Genomic DNA, 21,538 nt, shown 5'->3' on the forward strand with positions numbered 1-21,538 from the left:
CTGCTGCACATGTGCAGCAGCCGAATTTCACTGCCACACCTAGAGCAGCAGTTGGGGCCAGCAGTAAAAGTGGCCTGTCCCAGCTCCGGCCACGTGACCTGCTCTTTGATATCCTAGGCCACAGGAGAGATGCTGCAGCGCGGGAGAGCACAGAACAGGTCGTGTGGCCAGAATTGGGGCCACCTGACCTGCTCCCTGTGCCATGGCCCCTGAAGGAGGTGACCCAAGTAAGCAGGGGCAAGGGGCGCGGTGGGGGGAGCAAGGGTGAGGGGCGTGGCGGGGGGAGCAAGGGGAAGCTGTGCAGTGGGGGCTGGCAGTTCTTACCTTGTTTTGCCAGTCGTGAGCAAAACAAGGTAAGAGCTGCCAGTCCCCACTGCACCACAAAACGCGACATTCTAGTAGGGCTGCGATTGGTAGCCCGCCCCTGCCCTATAACCACACTCATTCACATCACAATCATGCTAACAGCCGGAGCAAAGTGTTAGAGCTCCTCGGCCCCAGATCTGCTGGCAATGGTGAGTTTTTAAAGCCTTCCGGAAGGCCAAAAGACTAGGGGCTGTATTTTCTTTATCTATTCATAAAAAGCATTTTCTTCCCAATTTTTATTCATAACAACAACAACTTTATGAAGTAGTTTGAGTTAAAAATAGCACCTGGTCCAAAGCCATCCAGAGCGAAATTTTTATTAGTTTCCATCCCCTAAAATTAATTATATTAATTCTCCACCAAAACTGTTTTCCACATCATTGAGATGCCTACTTTGCCAATAGCTCATGACAGACTGTTTATATAAACAGGATAGAGTTAAGAAAATTACTATATATTTAAAAGGAAATTGGAAAAAGTATTAGAAGTTGAGTGTCTTTGTGAAGAAAGAAGAAACATGCAATATGGGATCAATCCATTTATCTATCTAAGTGTTGAAAAAGGTTTATAATGGCTAATTATAATGGAAAGGAATGGAATACTCCATGCCATAATGGCTCAGATTTGGGCTAATTTCCACTTCCCTAAATTATAATGCAAAACAACGGTTGCAACTTGGTACTTACGATTTCCATCAATGAAGGTCGAAGTAATAGGATAAGAAATCTCCTGTACTTTGGGAGAGGCAATAGCAACAGGAGGTTGATTTATTCGGATTGCTGGATAAAGATAAGAACCAGAATACTTTATATAATTAAATAAATCCACTGCACGCATTCCAAACCCATGTTTATTAAACAACCAGAAACCACCTCCTGACCATTGAAAGTATTAAATTCCTAACATGAGAAATAAAATATAAATATATGGGAAATACCGTATTTTTCAGAGTATAAGATAAACCTTTTTCCTCCCTAAAAGAGGCTGAAAATTTGGGTGCGTTTTATACTCTGAATGTAGCTTTTTCTCCCCAGCCCTAACTAGCTGCTAACAATCTTCCCAGCTTTTACCTTGCAGGCTGTTTCATTGTTTCTCTCTGCGAATAATGTTTTCCAAGCCCTAAGTCTTTGCAGGGTTTTTTCCATTGCTCTAACTTGCTCCGAATAAGTTTCTTTCCAGCCCTAACCAGGTGCTAACAATGTTCCCAACTTTTACCAGCTTGCAAGCTCTTTCATTGTTACTCTCTGCAAAGAATATTTTCCAAGACCTAAGTCTTTGCAGGGTTTTTTCCATTGCTCTAACTTGCTCCGAATAAGTTTCTTTCCAGCCCTAACCGGGTGCTAACAATGTTCCCAGCTGTTACCAGCTTGCAAGCTCTTTCATTGTTAATCTCTGCAAAGAATATTTTCCAAGACCTAAGTCTTTGCAGGGTTTTTTCCATTGCTCTAACTTGCTCTGAATAAGTTTCTTTTCAGGTGCTAATGATGTTCCCAGCTCTTACTGGCTTGCAAGCTCTTTCATTGTTATTCTCTCCAAATAAAGTTTTTAAAAAACCCTAACCAGGGGATAAAATAATGTGCTGAAGCTGACCAGGCTAAGGACGCTAGCCAGATGAATGCCTGATTCTTCTCCCTATTTTCCTCCTCAAAAATTAAACTGTGTATTATACTCTGGTGCATCTTATACTCTGAAAAATATGGTAGATATTATTACCAATTCAAACAAATTGGCTATGTATGGTGTTTTATTTAGGCTGCAAAGTTGTAGGTAGACCACAACTTCCAACTATTCATTTAGTGAGCAAAGTTAAAACAACACCAGAAAAAGTGATTTATGATCATTTCACACAATTTCAAGCATTGAAACTTCCCCATGATCATACAACCAAAATTTGGACGCTTGGCAACTGACATGTAATTATGACAGTAGCAAATTCCCAAGGACATGAGATCACTTTTTGTGAATTTGATGGCAAGCAAAACCAAAAGGGAAGCCAGATTCCCTTAATCACATTACTAACTTAACAACTGCAGTGATTCACTTAACAGTAGCAAGAAACATCATAACATTGGGAAAAACTCACTTACAATATTTTTTCGGACTATAAGACACACCGGTGTATAAGACGTGCCAAGATTTCAAAGAAATAAGTAAGGAAAAAAAGTTTTGTTCTCCCTGGCCCACAGAAGTACTCTGCAAGCCTTGCAAACCCTCTGCATATCCTGTTTTTCACAAAAAGAAGGGCGTTTTTGCCTTCTCCAGTCCCCAGAAGCACTCTGCAGGCCTTCCAAACACTCTGCACACCCCATCTTTGTAAAAAAAATGGGCCCATTTTGCAAAAATGGATAGCAGGGGCGGAGCTTCATGAGGTCAAAAATAGCTATATTCGGTGTATAAGATGCACCAACATTTCAACCAGGGGAGGATTCCACTTATGGCCGCTACTGGTGCACTTCCCGTGGAACTCTGCAACCACCGCGCTTGCCAGCGCACACCGAAGTGAGATTTTGCTTTCTGAGCATGCACAGAAAGCAAAATCTCATGCGGGGACATGCGCACGAGTGTGATTTCTGTGGGTTTTTTTGCTTCCACGCATACGCACCAAGATCACCGGAATCTCGCTTGCACGTGTGGTTTCTTCCAATATTTTGCTACCATGGAATTTTGCTCAAGTGCGTGCATGCACGCAGCAAAAAAAGAGCTGCACGCACTATTTATTTATTTATTTATTTATTTATTATTTAGATTTGTATGCCGCCCCTCTCCGAAGACTCGGGGCGGCTCACAACAAGATAGAACAAATCATAAATAATCCAAATAACTTTAAAATATTTAAAGATTTAAAAGAACCCCATGTACTAACAGACACACATACAAGCATACCATGTATAAAATTGAACATGCCCGGGGGAGGTGTTTCAATTCCCCCATGCCTGACGGCAAAGGTGGGTTTTAAGGAGTTTACGGAAGGCAGGAAGAGTAGGGGCAGTTCTAATCTCTGGGGGGAGTTGGTTCCAGAGAGCCGGTGCCGCCACAGAGAAGGCTCTTCCCCTGGGGCCCGCCAACCGACATTGTTTAGTTGACGGGACCTGGAGAAGGCCCACTCTGTGGGACCTAATCGGTCGCTGGGATTCGTGTGGCAGGAGGCGGTCTCGGAGATATTCTGGTCCAGTGCCATGAAGGGCTTTACAGGTCATAACCATCACTTTGAATTGTGACCGGAAATTGATCGGCAGCCAATGCAGACTGCGGAGTGATGGTGAAACATGGGCATATTTAGAAAAGCCCATGATTGCTCTCGCAGCTGCATTCTGCACGATCTGAAGTTTCCGAACACTCTTCAAAGGTAGCCCCATGTAGAGAGCATTACAGTAGTCGAAACTCGAGGTGATGAGGGCATGAGTGACTGTGAGCAATGAGTCCCGGTCCAGATAGGGCTGCAACTGGTCCATTTTCCCTGTCAGAGCTACAGCATGACCCGTACCGGCAGGAACCCAATACTGATTTTTACCCTCTTTTAGGGGGGGGAAAGGCATGTGTTATACTCCAAAAAATACAGTAGTTTATTTATTTATTTATTTATTAGATTTGTATGCCGCCCCTTTCCGTAGACTCGGGGCGTCTCACAACACAATAAAACAATTCATGACAAATCTAATCATTTACAATTTAAAATTTAAAATAGTTAAAAAACCCAATTTTTAAGCAGACATACATACAAACATACCATACATAAATTATATAGGCCCGGGGGAAATATCTCAGTTCCCCCATGCCTGACGACAAAGGTGGGTTTTGAGGTCGCTGGGATTCGTGCAGCAGAAGGCGGTCTCGGAGATATTCTGGTCCGATGCCATGAAGGGCTTTATAGGTCATAACCAACAGTCTTGCTCAGGAATGGAAATTTTTTGCCACAGTTGTGGTCATAAGTTGAGGACTAGATGTATTTACATTCAGCAAGAAATAAATTTTATGCTTGGCAACTTGATTTTTTCCCCTCCTTTAGGTTCAAAATTAGGAAGGACTATAGAGCACAGGGAGAACATTTAAAGCGGGCAAAATTCATTTAGGCGATCAATGGAGAATTGTCTTCCATTTTATAACAACAAATGACAAAAATGAATTCACAAGAAAACCTTAAAAAGAAACAAGAAAAAGGACGGGATGGGATGGGAACTTTTCAGTGTTATTCCTTATTTGATAACATTTGGGAATGATAAAGTATCAACAGTGACCTTAATTGAGATCCACCAAAGTAGAAATTAATTGAACGGTCTGGAAAGCAGATTTACCTGGTTGAACAGAAATATTTACAAATCCTTCTCCAAATGCATTTTCAGCAGAAACAGTCACTCTGAAGACATAGGCACCTTCTGGCAGCTGATAGAGAAACAGTGTGTTGGTAATGTGAAATAGAGGTAGGGCATCTTAAAGGCATAGTTAAAATCACTCCAAGAACGGTGAGTCTACTCATATCAAATTCAGAACATTGTCTCTCCTATATCTCCTATATCTTTTCTTCTATTCCTATATCCTTTCTCTATTCTTTCATTGATATATTTTATCCCTATATCTTATTCCTATATCCTATACTGTATCTTTATTCCTATATTTTATTCCTGTATCTCTTCTATTTTTTTCTCTGATATACTTTACTACAAGTATATACTCTATAACCTTCCTTGTGTACTGGACAAAATAAATAAATAAATAATAAAATAATAAATATACCTAGCACAACCTTGCTTGCCCAATTGTTTCCAGAAATGTGGAGGAGGTCACAATTCCCAATCAGTATTGATGGAGAAGACTGCTCTAGACCAGGAATATTACCAGAATGGTCAGCAAATTATTTAGGAAGAAAACAGTTTAAGAAAGTATAGGCAGATCTGCCAAAGCTGTATTTAGAACAAAAATATAATCTGTTTACAAATCTACGAACACCATGCCAAGATTTAGAAGTAGTTTTGATATGACAAATTTTAACTTTCTCAATACAAGGTTCCCCTAAGACAATTGGCTTGTCATAATCATAAATAGAAAACTAACTGAAGTTGGCTTCCCAGTAAATATGGCTGATTGACCAATCTGAGCAGCTCTTTCTAGAAAGAAGCTTTTTAAATTTACAAACAGGGAAAGGAATTCCCTACATCCGTATGATTTTCCTGGGTTAGGGTGAGTCCAAGAATCATCCCAAAAAGTCCTCCATACAGCAGAGGATTTTTTGTTAATATGGACGCTGATCGTTTAGAACAGTGTTTTGCAACCTTGGCAACTTGAAGATATTTGGACTTCAACTCCCAGAATTCCCCAGCCAGCAAATGCTGGCTGGGGAATTCTGGGAGTTGAAGTCCAAATATCTTCAAGTTGCCAAGGTTGCGAAACACTGGTTTAGAAAAATTAATAAATGCAAATAGAACTACGTATGATTTACCACAACCAGGGGGAGGGGGATGGAAATTTAATTTAATTTAATTTAATTTAATTTAATTTAATTTAATTTAATTTAATTTAATTTAATTTAATTTAATTTAATTTAATTTAATTTAATTTAATTTAATTTAATTTAATTTAATTTAATTTAATTTAATTTAATTTAATTTAATTTAATTTAATTTAATTTAATTTAATTTAATTTAATTTAATTTAATTATTTAATTATTTAATTTAATTTAATTTAATTTAATTAATTTAATTTAATTAAGCCCAACCCCTAAGATAAAAGCATTCATTACTTCTAGGCCAGCTTTTCACGGCTTTCCGGAAGGCCATGATAGGTTTATGATAGCAATGTAAACTGGTTTTACGAAGAGATTTTATTTGGTCTTGTTCCTTTTGGATATTGCTTTCTGGTTTTCTAGCCTTGAAGTAGAAAAGAAAATGAAATTTCGAATTTAATTTGAAGATATAATAATTGTGTAGTTATGGAGCTGGCTTAAACTAAATATAGGTAATGTAAAAAGTTGAGGTCATAAATGTGTTAGTATTTTATTGTGTTGAAAAGGATCAGAATCAACACCTTTTCACTTCTTTTTTTGAAATCCTGAATCCTCTCCCCTTTTTAATATTTGTTTTCATTGTATTTTATGCTATAATGAAACGTAATAAAACTTCCATTAAAAAAACATTAAGCTAGTTAAGAAAACTTGATTTTTTTTTCCAACTTAGCAATTACTACATTTTAGAAGATCCATGGCAATGAATGCTGAACTTAATGGCCTGATTCAGAAGGAATCTTCTTATGTTATTGGCTAATGTTTGGTACATTTAGAATCTGAAAAATAACAGGATGGATGCTCATTACCACACATTAATTTCTTATCTAAAGTCAGACAAAAAATATTTCCCACTATTTGAGCATCTCATACATCATGGTTCCATATGATTGGAAGCCATGGTTGGTTGTGTTGGCACTCACATCCATTGATCAGGAATCTTATATGAATAGCAACTTTATCAAGAGATACAGTGAATCCCAGCAGCACAAAAATGGGTGCTTCGGTTGGCAAAAGGAGTGAATTTTGGGCTTGCACGCATTAATTGCTTTTCCATTGATTCCTATGGGAAACATTGTTTCATCTTACAAACTTTTCACCTTAAGAACCTCGTCCCGGAACCAATTAAGTTTGTAAGACAAGGTATCACTGTATTTTTTCAAGTGGCAAATATCATTGGGGGTTTTGGGTGGGGGGCTTAAAAACAATTGGGGGAGGATTACCCATATCAGAAAATGTAAACACTTCCAGTTCAGTGGTACCTCTACTTACGAACTTAATTCGTTCCGTGACCAGGTTCTTAAGTAGAAAAATTTGTAAGAAGAAGCAATTTTTCCCATAGGAATCAATGTAAAAGCAAATAATGCATGCGATTGGGAAACCACAGGAAGGGTGGAGGCCCTGTTTCCCCCCAGGAGATTCCTAGAGAGGCCCCATGGAGGCTTCTCCCCACCTTTTCCGGCCCTGTCTCCTCCCAGGAGATTCCTAGAGAGGCCCCACAGTGTCTTCTCCCTGCCCTTTCCGGTTACAGTTTCGGAGGCTCGGGTTTGTAAGTGGAAAATGGTTCTTGAGAACAGCCAAATAAATCTTGAACACCTGGTTCTTATCTAGAAAAGTTCGTAAGTAGAGGCGTTCTTAGGTAGAGGTACCACTGTACTTTATACAAGTTTGAGTGGGCGAGGGCTTACTCACTTGAGAAAGTTTTGGAGTTGGTGTGTGCTTATCCTTCATTTCACCATCGTAGCTGTCAGGATAACTGATCAAGCTCCATTCGTAAATATAGTCAGATTCTAAACAAAAAAGAAAATGTAGCACAAATAATTATGGCTGCTATTACGCAAGCTCCAGTCATAGGGTAGAGCAGTGCTTCTCAACCTGGGGGGTCAAACGACCATTTCACAGGGGTCACCTAAGACCATGGGAAAAGACAAATTTGCCATGGTGTTAGGAACTAAAACTTCTATTCTGGCGCCTTGGAACATATTTTTACAATCCGACCAATCAGGCATTTACAGTGGGGATGTCCTTCTGACCTTCCTGCCAATCAGCTTAAAGCTTTATTGGGAGAATTGGCGCTAGACTTATTTATTTATTTATTTATTCAATTATTATGCCGCCCGTCTCCTTAGACTCAGGGCGGCTTACAACATGTTAGCAATCACACTTTTTAACAGAGCCAGCATATTGCCCCCACAATCCGGGTCCTTATGGTTGGGGGACACCACAACATGACGAACTGTATTAAGGAGTTGTGGCAATAGAAAGGTTGAGAACCACTGTAGAGGAATTGTAACTCTCCCCTTGTACAGTTACTGCTACCATGCAAGACATTCTTGCCAGACCTGGTCTCTCAGCACTGATAATGTTACCTAGTTTAGTAATGACACATCTGCAAGAAAACCACCAAGCTCAGAGAACTCCAAAGATCTCACATGGTATCTCTTGACCGCTGTCTTGGAATTCTAGGATCTGGAGACCCAGATCATACTGAGAAAAATAATAATATAAACTGGGAGCTAAGCTATTTTAGGGATATTCATTCTAGCAGTTCAGAGGTGGACTGCCATTACCGTCACTATCGGTGTACGGCACATGCAGCTTTGGTTCTCTTGCATGCGCATATCCCAGGATGTTTTTGCTTCTGTGCATGCGCAGAACACAAAAACACGCTGAAATGTCACAAGGGGACGTCTGCAAGAGAGAGATTTTGGTGATTTTTTTTGCTTCTGCACATGCAGGCTGTTCCACTGGCTAATTGTTCTCACTGTTAGGAAATTTCGCCTTAGTTTTAGGTTGCTTCTCTCCTTGATTAGTTTCCCCCCATTGCTTCTTCTCTTGCCTTCTGGTGCTTTGAAAAAATTATTTATTTATTTATTGGATTTGTATGCCGCCCCTTTCCGGAGGCTCGGGGCGGTTAACAGCAATAATAAAACAGCATATAATAATAATCCAATACTAAAAACAGTTAAAAACTCATTATTATAAAAACCAAACATATATAGACATACCATACATAAAATTGTAAAGGCCTAGGGGGAAAGAGTATCTCAATTCCCCCATGCCTGGCGGCAGAGGTGGGTTTTAAGCAGCTTATGAAAGGCAAGGAGGGTGGGGGCAATTCTAATCTCTGGGGGGAGTTGGTTCCAGAGGGCTGGGACCGCCACAGAGAAGGCTCTTCCCCTGGGTCCCGCCAAGCAACATTGTTTAGTTGGCGGGACCCGGAGAAGACCCACTCTGTGGGACCTAAGTGGTCACTGGGATTCGTGCAGCAGAAGGCGGTCCCTGAGATAATCTGGTCCAGTGCCATGAAGGGCTTTATAGGTCATAACCAACACTTTGAATTGTGCCCAGAAACTGATCGGCAACCAATGCAGACTGTGGAGTGTTGGTGTAACATGGGCATATTTGGGAAAGCCCATGATTGCTCTCGCAGCTGCATTCTGCATGATCTGAAGTTTCTGAACACTTTTCAAAGGTAGCCCCATGTAGAGAGCGTTACAGTAGTCGAGCCTCGAGGTGATGAGGGCAGGAGTGACTGTGAGCAGTGACTCCCGGTCCAAATAGGGTCGCAACTGGTGCACCAGGCGAACCTGGGCGAAAGCCCCCCTCGGCACAGCTGAAAGATGTTTCTCAAAATGTGAGCTGTGGATCGAGGAGGATGTCCAAGTTGCGAACCCTCTCTGAGGGAGTCAATGATTCTTCCCCCCAGGGTAATGGACGGACAGATGGAATTGTCCTTGGGAGGCAAGACCCACAGCCACTCCGTCTTGTCTGGGTTGAGTTTGAGTTTGTTGACACCCATCCAGGCCCCAACAGCCTCCAGGCACCGGCACATCACTTCCATTGCTTCGTTGACTGAAATAGGTTGACCCCACTCTTCTTTGTGACAGGGCCTCAATTATTGGAACCCCTGCTATCATGTCAACCCCGAATCCCTCTTTTCACTAGACTAAACATATCCAATTCCTGCAACCCCTCTTCATATGTTTTAGCCTCCAGCCCTCTGAAAAAGTGTTTTTAAAAGATCTCCAAAAATGTTTTTAAAATATCCCCATCCACCCCAGCAACAACAGCAAGAAAACACAAATCTCCTGGAAACAGAATAAAGCAAACCAATAAAACAGGATAGGTTACATCCCTTCTTCTTTATGGGCTCATTTTAATTTTTAAAAAAGATATAGGGAAACATGAAATTCAGAGTCAAACCAAAGAAAGAACCCAGGTTATTTCATTTGGCTGAATGTTTAAACAAAGTTTTCTGTCTGTTTGCTCAAAGCCAATCCTTTTATCTTCTTTTAATTATTTAGAAATAATTTCCATTAAAATGTAACAAGTGCCAACAAGAATAACGGAATGGCTGTCCATAGTAAAACTAAAGATTAAAAGTGATTACAACATTATAAAAATATATCAGATGTTGAGATTTGGGGAAATCTGGGGGAAAATAGGTTTTGGCCTATTAAAGCCATTTAAAGTGTCTCAAAGCAAGAGCATCTCAAAAGAAAAGTATCACACAATGCTCATGGTAATGATCTGCTTCGATAGCAGCCGTACCTGGAGAAGAACCTCTGGGAAAATCTGTTTTTGGCAATATCCAATCAGTGGTGGGGTTCAATTTTTTTTAACTACCAGTTTTGTAGGCGTGGCTTGGTGGGCGTAGCAGGGGAAAGATACTGCGAGATCCCCCTTTCTTCCCAATCAGCTGGGACTCGGGAGACAAGTGGGGGGGGGGGACAGTCAGAGATGGTATTTACTGGTTCTCTGAACTACTCAAAATTTCTACTAGTGGTTCTCCAGATCTGGTCAGAATCCCAACTCTGAATTCAGCTGAGATATACCATAATTCATAATTCAATTTGAAGACTATCTGAACAAATGAAGAGATCTGGATTGTGAATATGCTCTCAAAAATCTCTGTCATAATGAAATCATGTTACCTGTTTTTGGGATCGTTGTGGAAAATGTAACATCACCAGTAGCACAACATGCAGTGCTATGAGGACTGGTGGGAAACGTTGTAGGTTCAGTTTGTATGAAATTATCTGTGTTTAACACTTCAGTTTGTGCTGGGATAGTGGAGAGAAATTCCAGAATTGCTGAAGAAGGAGGATTAGGGGGAGATGTTACAACCTACAAGACAAATTGCAGAAATATATCATTATTGTAAAAAACAAAATTCACATTGTTACACAACGTTGAAAAATAAGAATATATTGAAAGAGCTAGATTCAAAATTCTAGTTTTGCTAGAATCAACAATATATCAGCAAAGTCTGGAAAAATAGTACATGTTCCCAAATTCCCAAGAATTGCACAAATGCATAATTTGTGGGATACTTCCAATTGTGTTACATAACGTGGACTGAAACAGGGTGATATCCCTGGCAATGTGCAATAACTTGCAAACTCTAAAGAAAAAAAAACCCCTTCCATCTGAGCAAGAAAAAACAAAGAAAAAAAGCACCAAGAAGATATTTATGGGTTTTAAAATTATATGAATAATCCAGAAATTTAAAATGCCTTTGATCTGATAAGATGCTTACATAGGAGATGGACACAGTACTACTATATTTTCTTTGTATGAGTTGCTCTCAAAAAAAAAAATCAAAATAATAAGTAAGAAATAGAATGTATAAACAAAGCACCATCGTATAAATGTTCCAACTTTCATAAAGTACACTTTTTGTGCTTAACTCTAAACCTAAAAAGTTGACCATTACATCACTACAATTAAACCATCAAAGAAAGACTACAAAACCCGACTGCCTTATTACATTAGGCTAAAACCCCATTACTGAAATAGGTTTAGATTTACATATAATTAGCAATTTTATCCCAGTGTAATGTTAATGACATTCTTGCAAAAAAACATAGTTGCTGTTTTACTTCCTTAAGTTTGTTAAGAACTCCCTTTTAAAATTTCCTTTCATCTGCTACATTCCACAAAAGAGAAGATATGGCAGCATTAAAGCCGCATTTACTGCAGATCTTAGCAGAACCTTATTTATTTTCTAAAGCTATTTTTTGTTTCTTATTATTTGTAATTAGGCAATTCAAATTAAATAATATCACAAGTTTCTTTTTCATGCCACTGGAGCCTCCAAAGACCTTTAGCTCCCATATCTGGGAGCAAACCCATGCACAGAACTGGCATATTATTTTACTGAAAGAGTAGTAGATCCTTGGAACAAACTTCCAGCAGACGTGGTAGATAAATCCACAATAACTGAATTTAAACATGCCTGGGATAAACATTTATTTATTTTATTTATTGTTTGGATTTGTATACCGCCCCTCTCCGAAGATATATAAACATATATCCATCCTAAGATAAAATACAGAAAATAGTATAAGGGCAGACTAGATGGACCATGAGGTCTTTTTCTGCCGTCAGACTTCTATGTTTCTATGTTTCTATATCAGAGAACTAAAACCTGAGTGTAAATACCCACATTTCTTCTGTAATATCACTACACCATCATAGTCGTCATCTGCCTGGACTCAGATATTTTCTGTTTGTTATTTATGGCACATCTGAACTGCTCCAACTGGACTCTTTCCATCAGAAAAAATAGCCACAAGGAAGCATCAAGTCCCTTTAAACCTAGACTTATATACACAGATTTATTCCTCCTTTTTTCATTCTTCAGTAATTAGAAAAAACTGAAGATTCAAGCAGCAGTTCCAGTGATTTATCAATAGCAATAACACCTAGAATTACATACCATTTCATAGTGCATTATAGCCGACTCTAAGCAATTTACAGAGTGAGCATATTGCCTCAAACAATCTGGGTCCTCATTTTATCGAACTCAGAAAGATGGAAGACTAAGTCAACTTTTACTTGTCAGGATCGAACTGCTGGCAGTCAGTAGAATTAGTCTGCAGTACTGCATTCTAACCACTGCATCACCATAACTGTCTAACAAAATTTCTTTTTGTTTTAATGCAACCTCTTAATAGAACAATCAAAACTGAATACAGTGTTCCCTCGATTTCCGTGGGGATGCGTTCTGAGACCGCCCGCGAAAGTTGAATTTCCGCGAAGTAGAGATGCGGAAGTAAATACACCATTTTTGGCTATGGACAGTATCACAAGCCTTCCCTTAACACTTTAAACCCCTAAATTACCATTTCCCATTCCCTTAACAACTATTTACTCACCATTATTACTAGTACTCACCATTGAATAAGACACTTAGTGATCCTGATATTTCTAAACATAATTATTTATTAACAATAATTATTTTTTTTGTTATTTATTTGCAAAAATTATTAGTTTGGTGATGACATATGACGTCATTGGGTGGGAAAAACCGTGGTATAGAAAAAAACCCGTGAAGTATTTTTTAATTAATATTTTTTGAAAAACCGTGGTATAGGCTATTCACGAAGTTCAAACCCGCGAAAATCGAGGGAACACTGTAATTACATTTGGCTTCATTTAGGTTAATATATCTAGTGGCAGAGAGCTTCAGTATACAAGCCAGGAAGCGACTGGGTCTTTTTCCTATCACACATGCACACTTACTTCTTCAGTCATAAAAGGATGTTTAAAGAAATCTGCTTTCCCTTTTTTGGGTCCCCTGCTCAGAATTTCATCACTATTTAAAGTTATCCATTTGGGTGAGGAATTTGTGGTCCTCTGGATGCCGACTAGCATCAAATAATATTACAAGGGACCTGCAATACTCACTCAATCCTGATCATTGGGACACATGCGACATCCTAAAAGGTAGTGTCAGGACAGACAAGAGAAAATACTTCTTCTCATGCCATGCTTTCTGAAAGTTTATGGAAGATATAATTAACATGACAATTGAATTAATAGCCAATGGCTATATGTCACATTGTATGTCAGCCTTCCAAATTGGCTAGGGCAGGGGTAGGCAAAGTTGGCTCTTCTAGGACATGTGGACTTCAACTCCCAGAATTCCTGAGCTAGCATGATTGGCTCAGGAATTCTGGGAGATGAAGTCCACAAATCATAGAAGAGCCAACTTTGCCTATCCCTGGCTTAGGGGATCCATACTACAATTATTTTGTAGTACGTTTTATATTCCAACTACTATCATTCTCTTGGCCTAAGATATATATAGAGAGCAGGGGAGACTGTTACAGTTCCAAGTTCTATCTTTGTGTGCTTGTTCACCTTCCAACAGCATTTTGTTGATCACTGTCAACATTACTGATTTAGATACCCAATGGGAATGTGTACATATTCACATTATTTGTGAATAAAAGCTAAAAGCTAAAGGTTCCTCTTGCACATATTCTCGACTCTAGGGGGCAGGGCTCATATACATTTCAAAACCGAAGAGCCAGTGCTGTCCGAAGAAGTCTCCATGGCCATGTGGCTAAATACCAAAGGCGGATGGATCCCTATTTTTCTATTTTCATTTTTTACGTGCTTTTGAAGTGCTAGGTTGGTAGAAGCTGGGACAAGTAACGGGAACTCACTCTATTACGCGGCACTAGGGATTCAAACTCCTAAATAGCCGACCTTTCGATCGACAAGCTCAGCGTCTTAGCCACTGAGCCACCACATCCCTCTTTTAAAAAAAAAAAATTTAAATACATTCCATAAAAGTATATGTACATACATTGTCTTTTTTATTGTTGTTAGCCGCCCCGAGTCTTCGGAGAGGGGCGGCATACAAATCAAATCAAATCAAATCAAATCAACAAACAACCAAACAAACATAGGATGCACCAATGATAATGATGTGTGTGTGTGTGTAAACACATACCTCCTCCTCCCAGCTTCTGTTCACTTCATTTTTAGTTGGATGAAAATCAAAATCATTTGCAGATTTATCCAGCAAGCCCAAAGCATCTGTCAACCTTTCAGGATCTTCAGTGGTAGGAATACTTTCAGATGTATTTACATTTGAAGAGCTTCCCAAATGAACTTCCTCATTTTGAGGCACCTCTTCCTGTTTGTCTCCATTACTGAGTCCTGAGGAATTGAAGCCATTTTCGTTGGTCGTTACCCAATCTGCATAGTTAATAGCCTCCTTCTCCTCAGGCTTGAGGCCAAGTTGAAAAGGGTTCTGATCCATCTCACCATATTCGTTGGCATAGTCCTCCACACTGTGCTCTTTGCTGAGGAAGGAGAGCTCCTTTAGGCTACCCATTTCCTCAGAGGGGTCACTTGCCAAAGCCATGGAGTGGATCACATTGGATGGCACCTGCCCGTACCCTAGCAAGGTGGCTGGTCTCTGGGGAGCTCTGACCACGAAGGTCATATAGGACTTCACCTTCTCCATTTTCTTGGGCTCACAATTTCCTTTCGGTTGGCAACTGACCACGTAGCAATGCCGCTCAAACATCCAGGCCAAGTCGCAATCCGAAAGATCACAACAGGCTGCCAGGCAATCCGACATGGACGCAGCACGCGGGACCCGCATAATTTTAGTTGTTTCTAAATTTGGAAGTATTGCGTCTGTGTACTTGATGCCTTCTGTGCACTGCTGGCAGGAACATCCTGAAAAATAGATTTTGATATCAGTAAAGCCTAAAAAATTTTTTTGGGGGGGGGGAATTTATCATTTCTTATTTACATTTTATATACTGTGTTTCTCCAAATATAAAACCAGGTCTTTTATTAATTTTTACTCCAAAAGATGCAGTAGGGCTTATTTTCCAGTTGGGGCTTATTTCCAGGGACAATTCCGGTAGCAAAATTTGGAGCTCCACCCCAGAGCACCCAATTTGCACTGAAAGATGTTGAAACAAAATGCATAAGCCACGCCCACAGTGTGGTAGTAAAAATATTGGTAGCCCATCACTGGATATACAGTAGTATAATATAACTCAGTGAATGTTCCTTTAAATTTTCCATAGCTCTTTTTACAATTATTGCAATATTTACATGATTAACCATTCGTAGCTGACAAGGTTATCCAAGCCTCAGACAGAAAGGATTCATAGTTTAGATCTTTTTCAATGGTTCTGTCATTATTTTCTTTCCTTTCTCTTTCACCTTTGGGAATAAAAACGTTAGAAAATGTGGAGAGAGACCAAAACCAATTCAAGAGAGTTATAAAATAAAACCAGAAGACCAACCAGCTCTGGCTTAGCAAATGACACTTATCTCTAATTAAAACCCAAAGAACAGAAATTCAACTCCCTCTTTTATTGTTGTTGTTATTTTTAAAATCAAATTTCATATACCGTATTTTTCAGAATATAAGATGCACCTTAGTTTTTTGGGTGGAGGAAAACAAGGAAAAAAGGCCTCTGCCTCCCAGAAATATGTCAAACAGCAAACAGCACAAATAATATACATTGTTTACTGTGTATTTCTGTGCATGTGTGCCTGACCCAAAGAAATAGCAAAGAATTGGAGAAATGGACATTATGGCAGTATATTAATGCCAGAAAGTTTTTTTTAATGTAATCACACTAACTCCTCCCAATTATTTAAATAGATATACTCCAGACACGACTAAGTCAGGATTTAACTCAGCTGCTCTATCTTAATACTAAACAGGACACTGACTATACTTGAACAGAGCTGTTAAAATTGATATGGCTTTCTGGAAGTATACATTATTCTCTATTATTGAAAAAAAAGATACAATAGCACTGAGGCCTCTTCAGATCAAGCATTTATTTTAAAAAGCTTCTTGATTTTGTTAAGTTGTCTGGAACAAGAATAAAGCAGTCTTTAAAAAATAAGTCTAATAATTTGAACATTCTAGATATTTATAGTTATTGACTTACCTCCTTGCATCCAGATGCAGCAACTTGCACAAGAAAATTTGCACAAGATAATAAAATTCTGCCTACTTGCAACTAGTTTCAGTTTAGCACTGGCTGGCCTGACTGTAGCTTCAAACCACCTGAGAGTCGGGAACCTAATACAGTAATCCCTCATTTTTCGCAGGGGATGCATTCCATGACCACCCATGAAATACAAATTTCTGTGCAGTAGAGGAAAGATATTTTTTTATGTATTTAACGAGTATTTGGACTTTTAAAACCCACCCTTTGCATTAAATAGTCATTCTCTAATATTTCTCAGCTGGAACTACATGTGATATCCTAGCAGTTTCTTTAATAGAGTACTGTAGAAGAATTTTATGAATTTTTAATGGATTTAATGGATTTAATCCCCCTTTGAAAACCCGTGAAGTAGCAAATCCGCAAGAGATTAACCGTGAAGTAGCGAAGGATTATTTTAATGAGTTCCTTGGCTTAACAGAATCTTTTGGGGGGTAAAAAGGTGCATTTTATATTCTGAAAAATACAGTATATTTTTAAGTTGCCACAGAAATCTAGAGTAGAAACATAGAAACGTAGACTGACGGCAGAAAAAGACCTCATGATCCATCTAGTCTGCCCTTATACTATTTCTTGTATTTTATCTTAGGATGGATATATGTTTATCCCAGGCATGTTTAAATTCAGTTACTGTGGATTTACCAACCACGTCTGCTGGAAGTTTGTTCCAAGGATCTACTACTCTTTCAGTAAAATAATATTTTCTCATTTTGCTTTGGATGTTTCCCCCAACTAACTTCAGATTGTGTCCCCTTGTTCTTGTGTTCACTTTCCTATTAAAAACACTTCCCTCCTGAACCTTATTTAACCCTTTGACATATTTAAATGTTTCGATCATGTCCCCCCTTTTCCTTCTGTCCTCCAGACTATACAGATTGAGTTCATTAAGTCTTTCCTGATACGTTTTATGCTTAAGACCTTCCACCATTCTTGTAGCCCGTCTTTGGACCCGTTCAATTTTGTCAATATCTTTTTGTAGGTGAGGTCTCCAGAACTGAACACAATATTCCAAGTGTGGTCTCGCCAGCGCTCTATACAGCAGGGTCACAATCTCCCTCTTTCTGCTTGTTATAGGTAGGACCTTTAGCTAAATTGATATGGTCTTCTTGTTGGGCAGCAGCAATTTTCTCCATGAGAAACCTTCATGCTACTTCTGACCAAGGAGTGTTCTATTCAGAGCTGCTTCTGTGACAAATGCCTACTCAAGGACCTGCTATTATTATTATTAATATCCACTGTTATTTACAAATGCCCAGGCTACATGGAGGCAGAAAGTGGGAAGTCAGAATGGAAAGATGGAAAGGTTTGATGAAGGACCACCTCTCCTACCATAACAGCTTTGTCAGCTTCTATGCACAGTGGGCAATTTTAACTAAGTACATCCTTACTTTTCTCATACAATTTCAGAAGGAATTAACCTGCGTTACCTTAACAACAGGAATAGTAGGAGTGAGGGCTTACCTATTAAAACCACCAAGAGTAAACAGAAGATTCTCAGACCTGGCAGAAGAAACATCCTTTCGCAAAGTGCAAGTATCAAATCCTGGTCAGATTGCAGGATGGAAGTTCTACAAGTTTTATATTACACAGCTTGATTTCAAGAGGGGGACTCTGCAATGCTGGCAAAAAAAAAAGTTAAAATAAAGCCATGGATATCAGTTGAAAAACTAAACAACAACAACAACAACAACAACAACAACAACAATAATAATTTATTAGATTTGTATGCCGCCCCTTTCCAAAGACTCGGGGCGGCTCACAACAACAAAAATAACAATATTACAATGTAAACAAATCTAATACTAAAAAACATCTAAAAACCCCATCATTTAAAAACCATGCAACACACGCATACCATGCATAAAACTATAAAAGCCTGTGGGAGATGTCTCAATTCCCCCATGCCTGGTGATACAGGTGGGTCTTAAGTAATTTGCGAAAGACAAGGAGGGTGGGGGCAATTCTAATCTCTGGAGGGAGTTGTTTCTAGAGGGCTGGGACCGCCACAGAGAAGGCTCTTCCTCTGGGGCCCGCCAAACGACATTGTTTAGTCGACAGGACCCGGAGAAGGCCAACTCTGTGGGACCTTATCGGCCGCTGGGATTCGTGTGGCAGAAGACGGTTCCAGAGGTATTCTGGTCCGATGCCATGTTCTAGCATCACATTCTGCACAATCTGAAGTTTCCGAACACTTTTCAAAGGTAGCCCCATATAGAGTGCATTGCAATAATCAAGATGGGAGGTGATGAGGGCCTGAATGACTGTGCGTAGAGCCTCCTGGTCCAGATAGGGCCGTAACTGGTAAACCAGGCGAATCTGAGCAAAAGTCCCCCTGGCCACAGCCGAGAGATGGTGGTCAAGGCTCAGCTGTGGATCCAGGAGGACACCTAAGTTGCGGAACCTATCTGAGGGGGTTAGTGTTTCCCACCGCCACCACAGAACAATGGACGGACAGACCAAGGAGTCCTTGGGAGGAAATGCCCACAGCCACTTATTTATTTATTTATTTATTTATTTATTTATTTATTTATTATTTAGATTTGTATGCCGCCCCTCTCTGAAGACTCGGGGCGGCTCATAACAAGATATGACAAATCATAAATAATTCAGATAGCTTTAAAATATTTAAAGATTTAAAAGAACCCCATATACTAACAGACACACACACAAGCATACCATGCATAAAATTGAGCAAGCCCGGGGGAGGTGTTTCAATTCCCCCATGCCTGACGGCAAAGGTGGGTTTTAAGGAGTTTACGGAAGGCAGGAAGAGTAGGGCCAGTTCTAATCTCTGGGGGAGTTGGTTCCAGAGGGCCGGTGCCACCACAGAGAAGGCTCTTCCCCTGGGGCCCGCCAACCGACATTGTTTAGTTGACGGGACCCGGAGAAGGCCCACTCTGTGGGACCTAATCGGTCGCTGGGATTCGTGCGGCAGGAGGCGGTCCCGGAGATATTCTGGTCCAGTGCCATGAAGGGCTTTAAAGGGCTTTGGTCTTGTCTGGGTTGAGTTTGAGTCTGTTGGCCCCCATCCAGATCCTTACAGCTTCCAGGTACCAGCACTTCACATCCACTGCTTCACTGAATTGGCATGGGGTGGAGATGTATAACTGGGTATCATCAGTGTGATTTATCCATCATTTGCTCAAAATAATTTTAATCAGGTAAATAATCCTTAAGGGCATTCTCCACAGACCATGATACCTACATTAAGTGAAACTTAGCGGTTGTAACTGCCTCCTTTTAACAGTTGCAAGAGAAACGTGCTCTGATGCCCAAGCAGAGAAGCAATGATTTGTTTTTAGAAAAGGCAACTTTTAAAACTTTGCACCTAGCCTTTAGCCCTCCTCTCCCTTGTCCCTTCCCTTTCAGCAGCTGATCCAAGATGACTTGCTTTTCCCGAAATCCACGCAGTGATGGCAGGTGAGAAATGTGAGTGAGATTCCCTCTGGTTCTGTGCGTCATATCTTTGGAGACAGAGATCTAAATGCAAAACTAGGCTGCACGATAAACCATTTTCCTATAAACCGGGACTGGCAAACCAGGATCAAAACAACCTAGATGTTAAAGCTCTTTCAATCACCATTTTTCTATTTTTAAATGTCGTGAAAGTTATACCAGTGTTGACGACACAAAATTTAATATCTTTAAATTTTGCTCTGGGATTTACCATGCAGTAATATTCTTATAGCAGCTTTTTGTAAAAACTATCAACTTCTGTCTCAGATAAAATCAATGCTACTCCTGTCTCAAATGTTATCAAACCTATAGAGAACATTTGTAGCTATGTATGTATGTATGTATGTATGTATGTATGTATGTATGTATGTATTTATTTATTTATTTATTTATTTAAATTTAATTTATATGCCGCTCACTCTAAAAGGACTCTGAGCAGCTAGAATTGAACTGTAGGGTCCTTGGTTGCTTGGTTGCTTTCTTGCTGATGTTCCATTACCAAATGAGGAAACGTCATCAGTACTAGAAGGGAGTGGACTTTGTTCTCATATTATATACTAATGCCGTGATGGCGAACTTATGGCACATGTGCACTTGCCAAAACCCAGAAGGGCAGCCACCCAGGGTGCATGCATGCTCCGTGAAGATGACCTGATTTCCAACATGCACATTCAAGATAGTCTTTTCACGTGTGCATGCATACCGGAAACCAGAAGACCAGGAGGTTTGCGTGAATGCATGTGGCAGAAACTATAAGAGAAACCCACTCGGCATGCACATGCGCACTGGGTGGCTGATCTTCCAGTTTCAGGTACTCTTTCATGCGTGAAGATCAGCTGGCTAGCACACCAGAACCTGGAAGAGCAACAGGCGACGGCTCGCATGGCTGTGCATGCCATTTCCGGCACACGTGCCATAGTTTCACCATCATGGGTATATACCAAAGGCAACTTAACAGACTTAAAAATAGTAGAATCATCTGATCCATATCTCTAAATAATACAAATGGAACACTTGCCAATTGAATGGAGTCTTTTTATTATTGCAGGAATGGAAAACCTCCATTGAGATAAATGGGGAAAACCTTCCGTGTAGAGAAACTCCAGATTACCCGGGCACCACTCCATAACAGGGTTACAGTCCTGATTAGGTTTTAATACATTCTTTGCCTAGAGACATAGCATTAGTTTGGATGAAAGATGCTTTGAGATAAGGAAAAGAACTGAAATCAAAAATATTCTATCTAGCATAAATTCTGCAACTGTCTCTTCTTGAGCAAGTTCTACTGTTGGGTTGTACTTTTTTCCTCCTCATTGCACAGCAGTTATATAAAATGCAGCACTAAATGTTTTCAAGAAAGAGCACACCGCTTGTAACCTGTCTCTGCTCAGAATACTCGCCATTAACAATAACTCTCTGATGTCTACGCTTCAG

The 21,538-nt window shown here is 39.8% G+C and overlaps 1 protein-coding gene across 1 annotated transcript in view; it reads right to left on the reverse strand.

Moving 5' to 3' along the window:
• KIAA0319 (KIAA0319 ortholog) overlaps window positions 1-18,164 on the reverse strand; it is a 37,478-nt gene extending 19,314 nt beyond the window's left edge. The window contains exons 1-6 of the mRNA XM_070749123.1: window positions 18,110-18,164; window positions 14,611-15,347; window positions 10,799-10,991; window positions 7,554-7,651; window positions 4,659-4,746; window positions 1,053-1,145 (exon numbers count right to left, since the gene is read on the reverse strand). Of these exons, the coding sequence (XP_070605224.1) occupies window positions 1,053-1,145; window positions 4,659-4,746; window positions 7,554-7,651; window positions 10,799-10,991; window positions 14,611-15,347; window positions 18,110-18,164 (1,264 nt within the window). The remainder of the gene's footprint in view (window positions 1-1,052; window positions 1,146-4,658; window positions 4,747-7,553; window positions 7,652-10,798; window positions 10,992-14,610; window positions 15,348-18,109) is intronic.
• Between the last annotated feature and the right edge of the window lie 3,374 nt (window positions 18,165-21,538).

This window comes from Erythrolamprus reginae, chromosome 3 (assembly GCF_031021105.1).
Source record: "Erythrolamprus reginae isolate rEryReg1 chromosome 3, rEryReg1.hap1, whole genome shotgun sequence".
Lineage (NCBI taxonomy): Eukaryota > Metazoa > Chordata > Lepidosauria > Squamata > Dipsadidae > Erythrolamprus > Erythrolamprus reginae.